Raw genomic sequence first — 13,313 nt, forward strand, 5'->3', positions numbered from 1 at the left:
GGGAATCCTTCACTATAGGATAATACAACGATCAGGGACAATCCAATGGCATATTTGGGACCCTAGTGAAGTTTGCGGTGACAATGGGGATCCACAGTGAGAGAGGGTGCTTGTTCAGGCACTGCTTCAGGACAAGCAATTTTTGGCGCATTGGAGGAGCTTGTCGGATGAGGATGCTACTTGGGAGGGCGAGCACATACTTCAGCATCCAGCATTGAAGTTGCCTGGGGACAAGCAACATTTCGTAGGGGAGGATTGTCATGTCCCTTCCTAAATTAATTTGGAACAAGACTAATTACTTCATTTTGGGCCAATTTTGGAGATAGTGGGGCCCATTTGATTTTATTAGGAGATTAGACTTAGGAGAAGTTCTTTTGTTGTGGTTAAGTTCTACGTGGGGGGCCACTCACACTAGGGAATATGCACTCCCTAGTTCAAATTGCTTGGAGGGGAAAAGTCAATGGTTAAGTGAGGGCCCACGATGGAAGGAAAATTGCTCCACGAAATCTATATAAGGAAGGCGGACTTTGAGTGCCACCCTAGAGAGGTTCATCTACATTCTTTTGGTAGACGTTTTCATTGTGATTTCCAACAATTGCATCCATCGTCTCCAAGTGGTGAGTATTTCTAAAGGACACAATGAGGAAAGACCGAGTTGAAATTGTGACATCTTCTAGAGAAGCTTTGGCCGAGAGAAATTCCAGAAAGGAGGCTTGGGTGTTTGGCTGCCATTTGGGTGAGTTTTGGAGCTAGAGGAGAGAACTTTTATTTAGTGTGACTTTCACACTTCCTGGGCCAGCGCAGAGGGGGGATATTGTGCACACGTGGGAGGTGGAGACTCATCTTTGGTGGTTGATCCTTGTTGGGAGAGATAAGGGAAATATCTGTGGAGGAGATTGCTACTTTTCCGAAGCCTTGGAGGAGGATTTTGTTGGCATCTTTGGAGGTCATGTGCTTCAACAATTTGGAGGGCGTATGGCCTCTTGGGGGTCGATTTTGGGAGGCCAAAATCTGGACAAACCATTTCTAGGATTTTTTGGGTTTTCTGAGAGGAATTCGTGATTAAAATTTCATAATTTTCTGCATGATAATCGGCCCTGAAATCCTAATTCTTATAACAGGGTGAATTGCTAGTTAGCTGGGGAATTTGCACCATTTTGTGGGTTCGATTTTGGCTTGGAATTAGACCAAACCCTTCCTAAGTTTTTGTGGGTTTTGGTCAAGGAGCTTAGGGTTCTTGCAGTATTTTTTGAGCACCGGAGGTGGGATTTCTAGCAGTTTCTTTCCAACCAACAGCGCAGTTTTCTGCGCAACACAAAGCATTAGAGGAGTGATCATTATCAGCATTTGAGATTATTTATCACCTGGGTTCTGTCACGCTTGCCCTTGAGGCAAGCCCAGGTGCACTTCTTCATATTATTGTACTTCCTCCATTGGATTAATAAAATGGCTCAATTCATTCTTACTTATGGAGTTTATGAGTATTTGTTGAATGTTTAAAATTTTATGTTGTTGTATTTGTTTTTGCTTTTCGTACCATTGGTTATCCAAGTTTGGAACATTACAAAACTCCCAGCCAAGCCCCCTCAACAAATAGCCTCCACAATTGACTGCGCAAGCCTAGTCCAATCACTTCTGTGCATGCCCAGGAATGATAAATTCGTCCTAAAGAATGGCCACTCAATCCACCAGTCAATCCCTAGCAAAAATGCTATTGAACCCCAAATGCATATGCTCCTAAATTCCCAGCTCTGCTTAGTAGCTCACTCCCTTCAAGAGTGCGTGGTCCCTTCATGCGCCCAGTATGCTCCAGAATAACACGAATTTCCTTGTAGAATGCTCTCCGGAACAACTCCACAATGTAGCAAAGGATCCCCTAGGGTGGCACTCGAAGTCCGCCGAAGGAGTTGAGATTTCCACTCATAAATCTTGCGTGCTAAACAACACTCATAGACTTGGCTCAACATCACAAGCATACAAGGTGAGTTTGTTTGTCAAAGGTTCAAAATCCCCCAAATGAAGTCTTCTCCTACTATTTATCATTGAGCTTTCCCTCTCCAAGTGGGCCCCATACATTGACCCCCTTTCCCTTTTTCTCTCTCCACAAGTACGCCTTCCTTCAAGGGGTGCGTATTCCTCTTGGGTGGCCCCCACTTCCCACTAAGAAATAGATTCGTCTTCCTTTCTCCTATATTGGAGCCTCCTCAAGTCAAAATTGCCACGTGGGGTCCTCCTAACCCACTTTTCCTAAGTCTATGATGGCAAAATTGCAAAATTGGCAAAACTAATAATTACTTAGCAAGATTGCTAAGTAGGAACATCACATACCAAAAATATTTCTAGACACACTTTTACACCAAGATATTACAATAATTCAACCCTTAGAAGGGGAATTTTACAATAGACACAGACCTTTTAAGACTCAACCAAATTTAGCGACTCAAAAGACATGATCTAATATGATAAAAATACATAGAATCGATAACACTTGGACTCACCTAAGACCTCATCAATGAGCTCCACCCTAGCTTTGGGGTATATCTGGGAGAAAATTTCTGCCAATTATTCGTGTTTACAAACACAAATAATTTGGGGAGGTTAAAAAACTCCCTATAGTGAAACCCTTTGAGAAGAATCATAGGCTTACCTAGGTGTTGTTACATGACTTAATAGTCATACTAGAATTATTTTTACAATACAAAAGCAAAATTTGGGAGTACAATGATGATGATGACTTGGAAAAAAATTTACTACACTTTTGTACTCTGCTTCTTGGAACTGTTGACATGTACATGGTCAACAGGTGGAAAAAGGCTAATTACAGAATTGTTTGTTTTAGTAAAAGGATGGCAATCAGGTAAATTCATTTTTAAATTAAAATGGACCCACCAAAGAGAATTATAAGAGGAGAAAGAGAGCTCATTTTGAAGGTTAACAAGTTGATCGTTTTCTTATTGCAGCTGCTCAAGAGCTCAAGGGAGTTCGTCGAGAGGATTTAAAGGGAAATTCTCCAACCAGTTTCGGTAGAATCCAATTGCTACCCTAGCTGGACCCCCAATTTCAATGGAAGAAATTGCCACTCTAGTTGGGTTCGTTGTTGGACTGAATTTCCACTAACCTTGCATGAGAACAGGGACCAACTTTTAATTGCAGGGAAGAGTTTTAGATAGGAGGACGAATTTTGTGTGTGAGGGCCAAGTTCCTTCTCTTAGGTGGGTTGAGTTACCAGGAGGGCCGCATTCTCTAATTGTCCAACAAGATCAAGTTCTGCACACTAATTCATCACACGGGCCAAATTGCTTGTATCAAGGTTGAGGAGGGTCATCCTTGAGGCCAAATTGGAGCCTTTCCTTGGTAGGCCGAGTACCAACTAAAGAGGGCTGTGTCCATTAACACCTGGGCTGAGTTATTTTGGCAATGAATTTTCAACAACAAAAGGGGTCGAGTTACTGTGAGCAGACTCCCAAGTGGGCCAAGCAGACTTCAGAAATTTGGTGTCCAAGGTGAGCCTCATTTCCAAATTTGAATGGTGCGTTGAGTTATTTCTTGGCAGCGCAATGGTATTTCCCATACGGCCATGTGGATGGGCATCTTCTATGGGTCAAAATGATGTTTCTCGATGTCATGTCCCTTCTTAAATATATTAGTCACGGGGTGCAGCTACACAATTTTGGCATCATTTTTGGTTTAGGAGGAGGACCCCACACGCAAAACTTAGGAACTATAGGCAATTCGACTTTATTTCTAGTAGCTAGTGGAATGTGGGGGCCACCCACATGAATAATTCGAACTTGGCCAAGGCATGCGTTGGAGGGAATCGAATTAGTGGAAGGAGGGACCCACAAGAGGCTAAGGGGACCCAAGGTGATAAAAGGGGAAGGAGCTCTCATTTTGCAGCATCTTGAACATTTGCAAACAAACACCCTTTTGTATGCTCTGCTGCTTAGCGAGTCTACCAGCTATTTAGCCACGAATCTCTCACGCAGGATATTCAACCTTTTCTTCGGGGGACCATCCGTGCCCGCCCTATGGAGGTTGTTCGGCGGGAGTTTCAGGGACACTGGTACAGTCACACACTTCAGCAATCAGTGCAAGGAGCAAAACTGCATATTCCTGGGCAGCCAGAGAACACGCAGGAGGAGTTGGAAATCAGTAAGGGGGATTCACAACTTGCTGGGAGAGCTGGGAGTTGAGGAGGCAGCATAGAAAAGGAAATTTTGCTGGAGTAGCAGCCAGCTAGACCAGCGCAACAATCAATCGAAGTTCTGGACAGAGGTACTACGCAAAGGCCTCTAGCAGCAAACTCGTGGTGCTAGGAAAGCAGTCATTTGGGCCAAGGGTCATCTGGGAGCAAGAAGTTAGTCAATACAGGTGAACCCAACATTCTAGGGGTGTTTTCAGAGGGATTTGCAAGTTGTTTCCTGCAAGTCGAATTTGGTAGTAGCAACTGAGGAGACGCTCCAATTAGGCTGAAAATCCATGGTCAAAACCAAAGAAATTCCCTTCTGGGTTTTTCTGGGTTTTGTCCAAGGAATCTAAGGCTGAAAAGACATAATTTTCTGGAAGGTTTTTGGGCACATTCCAGCAAGTAGAAGTTCAGTAGGACAGCGTAGTGCAGAGTGCTACAGCAACTAGGCAGCCTTCATCTCAGCTATTCCATCACCTGGTTTTGGTCCAGCTTGTCTTTGAGACAAACCCAGGTGCACCACTCCATTTTATATTGTACCTACGCTCTCAGATTTTATAATATATGGCTCAACATTTCTAGATTTACAGTGTTTCCATGGATGTATAATGCATGTTTTTAATTTTATGATGTTGAATTGTTTACTTGTTTAAATATCACTTATATTCCTGCTTAGGAACATTACAGTGGTATCAGAGCCTAGTTCTTGGCTTGGTTGTGGGGTTGGTCTCCTATGAGAGGAGAAGACCAGGAGAACATCACTTACTGGAGGCAGAGGTACAGGAGTAGAGAAAGAGCACTTGAAATTATGCCAGAAACGGAGAAAAGAGGGAAAGCAATGGCCGAAGAGGAGGAAATGGCAGAACCCAAAAGCAGGGAGGAGATGGCTTTCGATAGCCTCTTGAGGGCTTTGAGTGACTTGGCCAAGGGGCAGAAAGGCATGCTGGAGGAGATCAAATCACAGAACAGAGATAGGGTCATACCAAAAGGGTTTTCGTATGCAGAAACTTCTGTGGCTTCTCAGCATTTCGATCACCTCTCACCAGCGGCGCAGCGCCCTGCAGTTAGTGTGCCAACTAGGGCTACCGTTCGTGCCAATGGCACAAATCGAACCAGCAAGGGAGGAAGACACTCCCTAGATGGGGGATTACTTCAAAGAGTGGCAGGCGATGGACGAAGATTTCAAAGAAGCCCTCTCCTTCAGAGATTACTGCAAGCTCAAGCAGAGTGAGAGGAACAAGGGGTATGGAGGACAAGGGACCCAAAACTATGAGCTGCAGAGAACTATAGGGAGGATGTATTTCCCTACATTTGATGGCACTGCCAAGTGCACAGCCAGGGCTTGGGTTGAAAAGATGGACACATACTTTCAACTCAACCAGATGACGGAGCAGGAAGCCATTAAGATGGCAGCGCTGCACTTGGAGGGGGAAGCCCATGACTGGTGGTTTCACGGCCTGACCACTTTGGGGCATGCCCAGATAGTTTCTTATGAGGATTTCACCAAGAGGGTGGTGGAGCGATTTGATCAGAGGGGTCCGAAGCAATGTTGCACGAAGCGGGGACGAAACGGGGACGTTTTTTGGAAGTGGGGACACAAAAGCGTCATTTTTCAAAAATCTAGGAAGCGAAGTGTCTGCTATATATATATATATATATATATATATATATATATATATATATATATTTTTTTTTTATATTTTTTTGCATTTATACTCAAAACAAACATCCCAAATACCAAATTAGTTGTAGAAGACATGAAAACATGCATATTTTTGCATAAATCAAGATAGATATAGCATCCATTGTACATTAATGATTAATAATTCAAGCATCAACCATTTAGATGCATCAACCATCTAGAATCTAGATTCTTCTCCTCTTGTCTAGCCTTTGCCTCTACCTCGATTGTCTAGGGATATTAGTCAACATTGCCCAATTTTGATCAAACTACCTAATTCAAGACTTAAAATATGGTAGAAAAAGCTTAACATGCTTGATCGATGATTTTGACTTGATTGAAAGGTAATTTTTTGCTAAGGGCGTGACAAAGGAGTTCAACAATTAACACCACCAACACTAGGGTACATATAGGGCTTGGTGCTCTTGATTAAATGCTAATCGCATACCTTCATACTTGATATAATCTAATGAAATGCCACAATCCCATTGATCCTGAATTCTTGAAAACAGTTAACTCTGCTGAATTTTGAATAGGATATGAAATTCTATTTTCTTCATATGAAGTCCAATGAGGCTGGAACCACTCTCAAACATCTTGAGCCATTTCATGGTAATATTAAAAATTTAAGTAAAAGGATGAAAATGAAAAATAAAGGAGAATGTCACTTTTACTTTAAGAATTTAACATTACCATGAGGGAGCATCTGCTATATTTATATTTTTTTATATTTTTTTTGCCTTCATTCCTCACCCTAACCCAGTGTTGCAGGAAGCGCCCCCCCCCCCCCCGGATCCTAGGCCGGAATCGCGTCCCGTACGGAAGCGTTCTGGAAGCGCCCTAGGAAGCGCGATTCCAAAATTTTAATGCGCTTCCTGGTTTTTGAGAATGCGGATTGCAATGGAGACAGTTCTGTTATGTATTACAGTGACTCAATGTTATTCCTATCACAGTTTCGATGCTACCTTGTTATTCCTATCACAGTTTCGATGCTACCTTGATTTCGATGCTATTACAGTGATCACACTTCGGTGATATTACAGTGATCACACTTCGGTGATATTACAGTGATCAGACTTCAGTGCAGTGATGCAGTCACAGAAACTCGAATTATCTCTGAAATAAAATTTGGGACCTGGGTACCATAGTAAGGTAATGCAGATTAAAGGTTTTGTGCTACCACAGTCTTGGTGCCTCAACAGTAAGAACAGTCATCAATAGATTTTGGTATAACTACAGTGATACAAATTTGGTATCACAACAGTGAGAAAGTTTTCATCACAATAAGAAGATCTTGGTACCTAACACAGTCTCAATGATAAGGGTTCGGTGAGAAGGTTTCACTGTCAAAGTCTTGACGCATAACAATGATATTACAAGGATAAGGACTTTGCATCACATACATAGAAATTCGATCAAGGCACTTCAGAGTTTCGATGATATTATGTAATGCTTAAATCAAAATTTTCCCATTTAATTTTACAATTGAATTGCTAAATTCATGTAATGCCCAAACAGAATATAATATCCAAATTAAATTTCGAATTTGTTCTAAAATTTACTAACTAGTAGTAACTACAATTTAAGCAAGAAATTTATCAATTTTAATGCACAAAGGCCTACAGTTGCTCACTTGCTAGATAAATCATAATATGCTCTATGTTTTATGTTTTATAATATGCTTAAATGTTTTATGTTTTATAATATGCTTAAAAATTTGATGTATGTTTGTAATAGCTAGAATATAGATGATTGTTGTACATACTAGTAACTACAATGGAATCATGGATGCCATATCTATCTTGATTTATGCAAAAATATGCATGTTTTCATGTCTTCTACAATTAATTTGGTATTTGGGATGTTTGTTTTGAGTATAAATGCAAAAAAATATAAAAAATATATATATATAGCAGACGCTTCCGCGGACGCTTCGCTTCCTAGATTTTTGGAAAATGACGCTTCCGCGCTCCGCACTTCCGCTTCGCTCCCGCTTCGTGCAACATTGCCCTAACCCAAGGTGGACCCACCCCCAACAAGCAAACTCACCAAAAAATAAAAATAAAAATAAAAAAAATAAAAAAACAATTTTCTTAGGCCGCGCTGTGCACTTTTCCAAAGCGCGTACGGAATCATACAGAAACCATACAATTCGGCCTTCGAAGCGCCGTACGAAACGCGTTTCGGAGGGACGCTTCCGGAATTTCCAAGAAGCGTCATTATCAGTCTGAAACGCATTTCAGAATTTCGGAAGATCATTTCGGGAGGTGCTTCCTGGACGCATCCTTACGGACCGCGCTTCGGGGGTTAGATCCAGGGGGGGACGTTTCCTGCAACATTGGTCCGGAGGCATCTTTCAGGCACTTGACACAACTGCGCCAACGAGTGCTCATGTACCTCTAGAGAAGAGGTGGGGGAGACATCGAGTTGTAGTCAGGTGGACTACAAGCGATGAGAAGAGGATCCTTGAGGTACCCAACCTCTTGGATTATACCTTGCTACAGGAGCCCTGAGGAGAGAGTAGCAGGGCTGGTGGATGTCGGTAGAGATAGATGCGGATGAAGCGGCAAAGAGTGCTACAATGTAGGAGTCCCCGGGTAGCGCGAGGCTAGCAGGCTACAACAGTGCGCGAGGCACGAAGAGTGTTGCAACCAATGTGGAAAAAGTCTGGAAAAAATTCCGATTTAATCCTAAAAACGCGATTTTTTGAACTAAACGATTTAATCCCCCGACTTTTTGGCGACTTTTTCACGAAGGAAAAAATCTCGATTTTTTCCTTAAATCGGGAGTCGACCCAAAAAGTCTGCCTCCCTTTCCAGGCCGCGGATAAAGAGACTGCAAAGGTGAAAAAAACTGTAAATTGAAGCTTCCATCCATGCATTTTCAAGTTATTGCATTGTATTGTTTGTCATACTTCTTGCGAGCATAGCAGTCTCATTTGTAATCTGTTAGTTTTGAGGTTAAGATATGTTTTTGTTTTCCAAGGAAAAACAAATCTTTATACCTCATATTTCTAGTTAGAAAGCAAAGTATACATTGGCTAAGCCTCCAGGCTTTCAGTGATCCAGACTCTAACAACCACTACCCCTTCAAAAGATTACAAAAGTACCAAAAGGACAGGCATACAACAGTCTTCCGTAGAAAGAACCCCACACCATCAAAAACATTGTTACAGTTGTTGAATGCTTCCAGAAGAAACAACAAAGAGGAGGTCATGAAGATCAAATAGCAACAAACTGTCCAAAAAAAACAAAACCAGTGCCTAAAAAAAGAACCCATTTTTCAGACAGGAACAAAGTACCTGAGAAATCTTGTGACAACAAAGATCCTTCCTGCAATGAGAGCACGTTTTGAAAGGGAATCTTCTTTAGTGGTGAACTCCCTGTAAATGTGGGAAAAGGTTATGTATCAGAAGTGGATTTTACCTCCAAGAGTTTTTGAATAATAGATGCCAAGGCTAGGTTAGTAATCTGACATCTACTGTTTTATCAGAAAATAAGCAGCTTGGAGTCACCAAGCGTTAATTTTCACATCTACTGTGATACTCACTGTTAATTTTCATTGGACCTACCACCTGACACCTTATTACCCAAGCAGATTACAATCTACTGAATAAATGCATGACTTATTTCTTAATACAATTAGCGGAAACAAAAATTAAAAGGGGAAGAGGATCTCAGTGACTGATTACTTGATGACTTTTATATGACTCATGATATACATTTATTATATTTTTTGTTGAGATTTTGACTCTTGAGAGTTGAGACTCAGACAGGACCCAAAATTCAGGAGTTGATTCACTATTTTGATATGTGATGTAGCTTTAGACTTCATATACATATTATATATTAGCTTTCTTTACATGTTTATGTGGAAATGCATTTATTTGATGTTGTGGATACTCTAGATGTTAAAAAAAATAAAAGAAATATGAATAATTTTGTGTTTTTTTAATTTTGCCGACTTTTTCAAAAAACTCCCGACTTTGACGAGTTTTTCAACTTTTGGACCCTTGCCGAATTAATCCCGACTTCGACTTTTTCCACATTGGTTGCAACAGTGCAGAATGTCACAAAGAGGTTTGCAGCGGTGCGAGATGTAGGGAGTTGTTGCAGCAACAAAGAGGTCAGTAGAGGGAGCACTTGATAGCGACAGAGGGAGCTTCAGTATCGGGAGTGTTTCTATCCTGACAGGGATGTCAGTAGTTGGGTTGATCAGTTACTTACTTCTCAAGAACTGAGTTGCAGTGCAGTAACAGTTGGCAGTAACACAATGCAGCATGATGAGAGGGGGATGCAGTGCAGATGTAGTGTTGGGAGAAAGGACCAGCAGCAGCACAGATGCAGAGGGAGCTACCGTACGGATGCAGCAGTGGCAGTGGCAGGGCCATGGGCAGCAATGTACAGGATGTTGGGCGGGGAGGCCTAGCATCAGCACAGGTACCGATGCGGCGGTGCCATATAATCAGAGTAATGCTCAGTGAGGAGTATTACTAGAGCATAGTCCTCGCTAAGAGGGAGTGTTAATTTGGGGTAGCATCGGATGTGCTCTCGCCATGAAAATTGGTGGAGATGCTAAAGGACATGAGATCTCCAAGACCTAGAAATGGTTTGGGCAGATTCTAACCAATTTGGGAGATATTAAAATAATTAATATTTTTAATGGAGTTCCTAAGTCTAAACTTAGGAAAAATAAAATATTAATGGGTACTAATATATAACTCGATTAGAAGGTTCCAAAAGTCATGGATCAAGCCAAATCTAATCTTAGCCATTGATTAGAGATGTAATCTCGGCCATTGGAGAACCAACAGGAAAAGTATACGAGGAGGCTTGAGGGTCAGTTGAAGAATACACCAAAAGTGATTAGTCATTCGATTTACTAGAGCGAGGTTTGCTAAGTAAAGTCGAATCAGTGATCAGCAGCGAGGGGCAGTGAGTACTGGACAAAGAGGCAGAGATAGTGCCAAGAGACCAGCGCAGAAGCAAAGAGGCCAACGCAAAAGCCAGTGCAGACCACGGAGAGCCCAGCAGAGACAGCGTAGAGGCCAGAGGACCTGCGTCATCCACGCAGAGGGCAGCAGGGGTAACGCAGAGGATCCCAGAGGCTGTGCAGTGCCTTAGAGGGCTGACGCAGAGGGTTTTGAGGCTGACCCAGAGGCTATAAAGGCCAATGCAGTGCTTCAGAGTTGTTGGAGAGGGTTTCAAGGGACAAGGTTTTTGAATACCTGTTTCCGAATAGAGACGTATTACTGCCATTATTTTTCTCTATCAGGTGAGCTAGTTTGGCACCCAGTTGTACTCAAGGATATACTGCATAATAATATAACCCTCAAAATTGTTGCACTAGTTTTCCCACATTGGGTTTTTCCGGGGATGAGTTGTCAAAAAATAATGGTGTCACTTGTGTGTTTGTTTTCTTTCAGTTGTTGATTTGTAGATGTTGAGACTGTATTCTGTTTATTTCGTTATTTATATGTTTTAAATAACTTGTTCATAATTAACAAGTAGAAGAAATAAACCAGAAGAATACAGACTAAATTTCTAATGGATAGACTTAGAAACTTCAACATAGAGCACATTACATTGAGGTCTTTTCTGACAGTGACCAGGAGGATGGGGTGGAGTAGGATTGTGGTGGGATAGATGGAGAGAGTCTGAGGCATCTCTTGCCTCATCAAGAGGAGTCCTTGCTTCTTTATGCGGGATTCCTATGTTTTCGACCCTCAGGATCAGAGGTACAGTACAGGGACAGAGGGTGTTGGTATTGGTGGACAATGGGGCTACCCACAACTTCATAGATGCACTACTGGTCCAGAGGAGGGGCCTCACCACAGCAGAGTTTGAAGGGTTTTCCATCCTAGTACCAGGTGATCCTACCATCTAGTGTACCCGATACGTGCCCTCCTTGACAGTAGTCATGGGAAACTACTCGATGACGGACCACTTCTTTGTGGTCGATGTGCTAGACACCAACGTGGTGATGGGGGTCCAGTGACTATATTCCCTTGGGCGAGTCACAACAGATTACAGGAAACCTGAGAAGGAATTCATGGGGCTAGATGGAAAATTGGTGGTCTTGAGAGGCATGCAACCTTATCCGCCTCAGACAGTTTCGGCCCACAAGATGGAAGTAGATGTTCGGCATGGGGACATTGCATGGGAAATCGAGTTGAGGATCAGAGTTCGGGATCAAGACATCCCAAAGACAGCATTCTGATGCCACAATGGGCACTTTGAGTTTCTGGTCATGCCATTTGGATTGACCAACGCTCCCGCCACATTTCAGTCTGGCATGAACCATATATTTGGGGGAGAGTTGAGGAGGTTCGTGCTAGTATTCTTTTATGACATCCTGATCTATAGCCGAATGTGGGAGGAGCACCTCCAACACTTGGAGGAGGTACTACGCATTCTGGAGGAGCAACAATTTTATGCCGATCTCTCCAATTGCGAGGTTGGATTGACGAAGATGCTTTATCTCAGGCATATCATTGGAGAAGACAGAGTGAAGGTTCACGAGGAGAAGATTCGGGCCATCTGGGATTGGCCAGTACCCCGAGATGTGACTACGCTGAGAGGCTTCTTGGGCATTTTCACTTACTACATGAAGTTTGTCAAAGGGTTCTCACAGCTGGCAGCACCCTTGACTAACTTGACCAAGAAAGGGGCCTTCGCATGGACTAAGGGAGCACAAGTCACCTTCGATTGCCTCAAGGAGGAGATGAATAGTTTCCCTGTTCTGGCACTCTCGGATTTTTCCCAGCCATTCACGGTGGAGTGTGATGCATCCAGGGTATGAGTTGGAGCCGTATTGTCAGGGGAAGGGCATCCCATAGCTTTCAAGAGTCGGAAGCTCCTACCGCATGAGCTATCATTCTCCATATATGACAAGGAGACACTGGCCATTATGCATGCATTGGCCAAGTTCTTCCAGTTCTTGGCTGGCAACCGATTCCGAGTGAAGACTGATCACAACAATCTTTGACATTTCATGGGGCAACAGTGCCTCAATCACAGGCAGCAGAGATGGGTCAGCATGGTACAGGCCTGCGATTTTGACATTAAGTATGTGTGGCGCAAGCACAATGTGGTGGTCGACGCTCTATCTAGGAAACTAGCTGGGTTATCTCTCATGAGCATCTGCTGGGATTGGAAGGCTCATTTGTTGGTAGAGTACTCCAAGGACAGGAATGCCTGCGAGGTGCTGGAAGGGAAACATGCAAATGAGCATTACCGTGTGATGGATGAGGTCATCTATTACAAGGGGCGCATTTACTTGGTGCCCAACTTGCAATTAAGGGAGAGGGTACTCCAGGCAGCGCACAATTCACCACTGTCTGGACACCAGGGGTTCTAGAAGACTTACATGGCTGTTCGGGAGAAGTTCATCTGGAAAAGCCTCAAGGAGGATGTGTTGTAGTGTAACAACCCTGCTAAATTAATC

At 42.8% G+C, this 13,313-nt stretch overlaps 1 protein-coding gene across 3 annotated transcripts in view; it reads right to left on the reverse strand.

The window, feature by feature from the left end:
• LOC149168547 (uncharacterized) overlaps positions 1-13,313 on the reverse strand; it is a 560,609-nt gene that overhangs the window by 261,721 nt on the left and 285,575 nt on the right. For 2 of the 3 annotated variants that reach the window (XM_089428302.1, XM_089428301.1), the window contains exon 9: positions 9,169-9,249. The exons of the other annotated variant lie outside the window; for it this stretch is intronic. In XM_089428302.1, coding sequence (XP_089284428.1) covers positions 9,169-9,249 — 81 coding nt within the window. The remainder of the gene's footprint in view (positions 1-9,168; positions 9,250-13,313) is intronic. 3 annotated transcript variants of the gene reach the window in all.

Source organism: Pinus tabuliformis, chromosome 4_2 (assembly GCF_031772625.1).
Source record: "Pinus tabuliformis cultivar Carrire ecotype Pingquan chromosome 4_2, CPIR1, whole genome shotgun sequence".
NCBI lineage: Eukaryota > Viridiplantae > Streptophyta > Pinopsida > Pinales > Pinaceae > Pinus > Pinus tabuliformis.